The 4971-nt window shown below is 46.3% G+C and overlaps 1 protein-coding gene across 1 annotated transcript; it reads left to right on the top strand.

Annotated features, from left to right (window-relative positions):
- The first annotated feature begins 239 nt into the window (after positions 1–239).
- LOC119341773 (65-kDa microtubule-associated protein 1-like) lies at positions 240–4587 on the top strand. The gene is made up of 10 exons (XM_037613627.1): positions 240–447; positions 1224–1279; positions 1394–1597; positions 1883–2140; positions 2286–2501; positions 2594–2749; positions 2838–3149; positions 3234–3321; positions 3473–3621; positions 3960–4587. The coding sequence occupies exons 2-10, from the start codon at positions 1235–1237 to the stop codon at positions 4278–4280; spliced, it is 1749 nt and encodes a 582-aa protein (XP_037469524.1). The 5' UTR covers positions 240–447; positions 1224–1234; the 3' UTR covers positions 4281–4587.
- Positions 4588–4971: the final 384 nt, after the last annotated feature.

Genomic DNA, 4971 nt, shown 5'->3' on the forward strand with positions numbered 1-4971 from the left:
CAGACACCAAAATTTCACGCACGGAATTTACAGCTCCCAAGCCGCTCGTCCGTCCTTCCTACCCGCGCCGCGCGGGCCCACCGGCCGCATTATTCTCGCCGTACCGTTTATTCACCGACACCCGCGGTAAAAAACACCGCCCCGGGCCACCCGGGCCGTCCGATGCCCCGACCGCTCGCATCCGGCGGCGGGACCGCCACCCACCTACCCCCATTAATTGGGCTGGCTGCCCCGTCCCGCGGCAGCATCACCACTTCAGCAGCAGCAGCAGCAGCGAGGTCCAGTCTCAGCTCAACTCACTCTCGCCACTGCTCTCCTCCTGCTTTCCTCGCCAGCGGCGGCGGGCTCCTCCGGCGACGAGGCTCCAGGAGTCTACGGCTAAGCCCCGTCCGTCTGAATCCTGCGCGCTTCGGTGCAGCCGCCCGCTCGCGCCGGCCGCGTGATCTGGTGAGTGCCTTTTGTTTTGCTCTGCTATCTCTTCTCCTCGTCCCCGTTCACGGTGGGGTTGTAGGGGAGCTGCGGGGGGCGGAGATCTGGGGGTGCGAACCGTAATGGCGGCGCTGCGTGCCGGGGGTTTAGCTGGGAGGTGTGGGTTTGGGGCGGTGGATTTAGCGGGGATCTCCACTTCATGCCTCATCTGTTTGATTGCGTAGCATTCTGGTTTGGGTGTTGAGACTGAAGTCATAATAAAATCAAATTGTTCTCTTGGGTGCTCGATTTGTGAGAGCTGACTGCTCAGATCGCGATCTTCTGGAGCTCCTTTGCTGCTTGGCCAGATGGGGCCGGTCAACAGCCCGCGGGTTTCCATGTTTTTGGAGTCAGATTCTAGGGTTCCTGGATGTTATTGGCTTATTGCTGGGTTTAAGGCCAGATATACTATTAGATTTGGTAAAGTGGGATCCCCTAGCGTTTAGCCGTTCAGATGTCATTATTGGTGACCATCATGGGGTGCTCTATTTCAGTAGGGCCATCTAGGCTTTATTTTTAATTATTAGGGTGCTGCTAATTTGGGGATAAGTATATCATTAGTTGGTGATAGGGCTCACGAATGCGACACTTGCAGTGCATGTGAGATTTTGCTGCCTACCATGGGCCGACGTGATTGTTTGGGTGGGTTTGGCTCGATTAAGCATTGATGCCGTCAGGTTTAGGAGTACATTTCGTGCTAAGATTACTTGTTTGGCAACCAAGATTTATTCTCAGGTCATGCTCCTTCCTTACAGGTTGTTCTGAAATGGCCGGCGGCATCACTTGTGGATCCTTGCTGCAGAAATTACAGGTATGTGGTTCCCCTTTGCACTTTGCGAGCCGCAACAAGGTTGTTTTTTGTTTGCCAACTTGGATTGTGCAATTGATGGTGACATGCTTCTTACCTGAAATCTTCCTGCTATAGCTTGTATGGGATGAAGTTGGTGAGAGCGACGAGGACCGTGACAAGGTCCTGTACCAGCTGGACCAGGAGTGCCTGGATGTCTACAAGAGGAAAGTTGACCAGGCCACCAACTCTAGGGATCTCCTTATCCAGGCGCTGGATGACTCGAAGATCGAGCTTGCCAGACTTCTTTCTGCCCTTGGGGAAAAAGCTGTTGCGAGAACTGTAAGTTAATATTGTCGCAACGATTAGATTTCCTGGTTGATTTTCATCCTAGACAATTCTGTGCGGTACATGCATGGTACATTCTAGTGCATATTCAGTGGAACTAGGAACCGACCTATGAAGCTTTTCTGTATTTGCAGTTCCCACCTCATTCTTTTCCTCTCGCTGTGCATGATATTGATTGTCATAGCTCAGAAGTGAAATGATAACTCACTATGAATGCGTAAAGCCAGTTTTTTAATTATTGGAAGTAAGTTGAGAATTATCAATTATGAATGCATGCAGCCTGAGAAGACATCAGGGACAATCAAGCAACAGTTAGCTGCTATCGCTCCAACACTTGAGCAGTTGAATAAGAAGAAGAATGAGAGAAAGAGGGAATTTGTTAGTGTACAGTCACAAATTGATCAAATATGTGGTGAGATTGCTGGCACCACAGAGGTCGGTGAGCAGGTGGCTACACCACAGGTCAACGAGGATGATTTGACACTTGAGAGGCTTGAAGATTTTCGCTCCCAACTCCAGGAGCTTGAGAAAGAGAAGGTAATACCCACTCCTTCCCAAATTTGTTTTTGATTTTTACATGATCGAAGATAAAATGTTTTATCATGATGTTTTTACTATTTCTTTGCCTCTGGTTCCCAATGGCTAACAAAGAGTTTCTTTCTGCTTGAAAATTGGTTTGCAGAGCAATAGGTTGGAGAAGGTTCTTGACTATGTAAGCATGGTACATGATCTATGTACCGTCTTGGGCATGGATTTTCTCAGCACCGTGACTGAAGTTCATCCCAGTCTAGATGACTCCATTGCTGATAACTGCAAGAGCATCAGCGATGATACATTATCAAAACTTGACAAGACAGTAGCCACACTTCATGAAGATAAAAAGTTGAGGCTAAGCAAGGTAAAAATAAAATCAAATTTCTTAAAATCTGAAACGCATGCCCTATTTTATTACATGCACAATCTCATTAATGGCTTATTTTGTATTCTCAGCTTCAAGAGCTTGCTGGTCAACTGTATGATCTTTGGGATCTCATGGATGCTCCCACACAAGAAAGGAGCATGTTTGATCATGTTACCTGCAACAGATCAGCATCTGTAGATGAAGTCACTGCTCCTGGAGCACTTGCACTTGATTTAATTGAACAGGTTAGGTTACATCTGAAATTATCTGGTAGAATTATTACCTGGTATGAATTGTTTGTTCAGCTCTGTTTGGCGTTTTCTTCCAATTCAGGCTGAGACAGAGGTTCAAAGGCTAGACCAGCTAAAATACAGTAAGATGAAAGAAATCGCTTTCAAGAAGCAAACTGAGTTGGAAGACATCTATGCCGGTGCTCACACAGTAATAGACACCGCAGCTGCCCATATGAAATTGTTGGCACTGATTGAGGCAGGGAACATAGAACCAACAGAACTAATTGCAGATATGGAAGGTCAGATAGCAAAAGCAAAGGAAGAAGCATTGAGCAGAAAGGATATATTAGATAAAGTTGAAAAATGGATGTCTGCGTGTGAAGAAGAAAGTTGGCTTGAAGATTATAACAGGGTATGCTAATAATTTACTTTTGCAAATCAGTGCTGCTGGTTTTGGGACTAGCTTCTCACGCACAAATTGAAAATCCTTCTGCAGGATGACAACAGATATAACTCCAGCCGAGGTGCCCATCTGAATCTCAAACGTGCAGAAAAAGCTCGTATTCTTGTCAGCAAGATTCCAGGTACTTTCTGAAATACAAACATGAACATCTGCTATGAACATTTGTATACCTTGGAGACCAATTTATGTTTATTGGATTTTCTTCCGGTCATGTATTTATTCTACACATCTAATCCTTTTTGTTGCTAATGCAATCAATGCTTCCATTCCAGCGCTTGTTGAAACTCTGGTGGCCAAGACTAGGGCATGGGAAGAGAGTCGTGGTCTGTCCTTTATGTATGACGGTGTACCGCTTCTAGCTATGTTGGACGAGTATGTTATGCTAAGGGAGGAAAGAGAAGAAGACAAGAAAAGAATGAAGGTATGTTCTCTTAAAATTGGAAGCCAATCATTCCCCAGTTTAGAATACCCTTGAATTGTCAGTTCGGTTATTTTGAGCGTCTCTTGTACGCCGTCAGTGTTTTAAACATGCTCGCTGTGTTTAGAAATTGGCATTGATTGTCTGGTTTGTACACTTCTGAGTTCAGTTTGTTAGGATGCTGTTACATGTAATCATAGGTAGGAAAAATGGAACTTGGACAGAAACACCACTTGATTCATCACTAGTGCCTAGGGCTGATGTTTCTATATGCAGCATATGCTCTTGACCCCTATTTCCATAACATTAACTCCATTTTGTGTGTTGCATTAACATCCCAGGAACAAAAGCGCTATGTCGAGCAGAAACTGAACACTGACCACGAAGGGCCGTTTGGATCGCGAGTCAGCCCCAACAGGCCGGCTACGGCAAAGAAGTTACCCGGCCCAAAGTCCAACGGCACCTCCATGAATGGCACTCCTCCGAGCAGAAGACTATCGATCAGTGGTCAGCAGAATGGAAGGTCTGGGGGGAAGGACAGCAAGAGAGACAGCGCGACGAAGGCCGCCTCGTCTCCGGGGAACGGAGCCGCCGCCGCAGCTGCCAAGGAAGACGCATCCTCCCACATTTCCGGCACCGATATGGCTCCGACCACGCCGTGATCCTGACCTAATATGGTGTATTAGAAGATAAGAAGAGGACATTTGCTGATGTTTTTTCCATTGTTTTGTGCTAATATAATGTGCTGTGTTTGTAGCGAGGAGAGGGAGTACATGTGACGTCCATCGACCCCTCCGTAGTCCGGCTACCTGGCCAGGGTTTGTTTGCTCCTGATGTAAAGTGGTGTTCCACTTTTGATTAGTTTCACCGAGGCGTACTATTTTCTACTACCTGTGATCAGACGTTGTAGTATAGACTTTGCTGGTCTGTGTTGTTAGTCGTTGAAATAACCTTTTTGTGTGCCCTGCCTGGTCATTGCCTCCTAATCCTATTAGCATGGTTATTTTTTGTTTCCTTTTGTTTTCCCACGTTTGCTTGTGATACTCTGATTTGCCGCTGACGCCTGAGTTCTTCATCCCTATGATGATAAAGTTCTTCATCACAAACTGACGAGGAGCCTTGCCTATTTTAACATTGCTTGCCTGTTTGAGCATGACCTTAGAGTAAGTATCATCTGCCGCTTGCCTGGTCTTAAACTCTTTGAAGGAGTTGCTGCTTGTCTAGTCTTAAACCCTTTGAAGGAGTTGTCTGTGTAACTGCTCACTTGTTCTTGGCATGTGTAACAGCTCACTTGTTCTTGGCATGCTGGCAATGATTGTAAATCCCTGGGAGCAACAATTCAAACAACAAGCA

Source organism: Triticum dicoccoides, chromosome 7B (assembly GCF_002162155.2).
Source record: "Triticum dicoccoides isolate Atlit2015 ecotype Zavitan chromosome 7B, WEW_v2.0, whole genome shotgun sequence".
Classification (NCBI taxonomy): Eukaryota; Viridiplantae; Streptophyta; class Magnoliopsida; order Poales; family Poaceae; genus Triticum; species Triticum dicoccoides.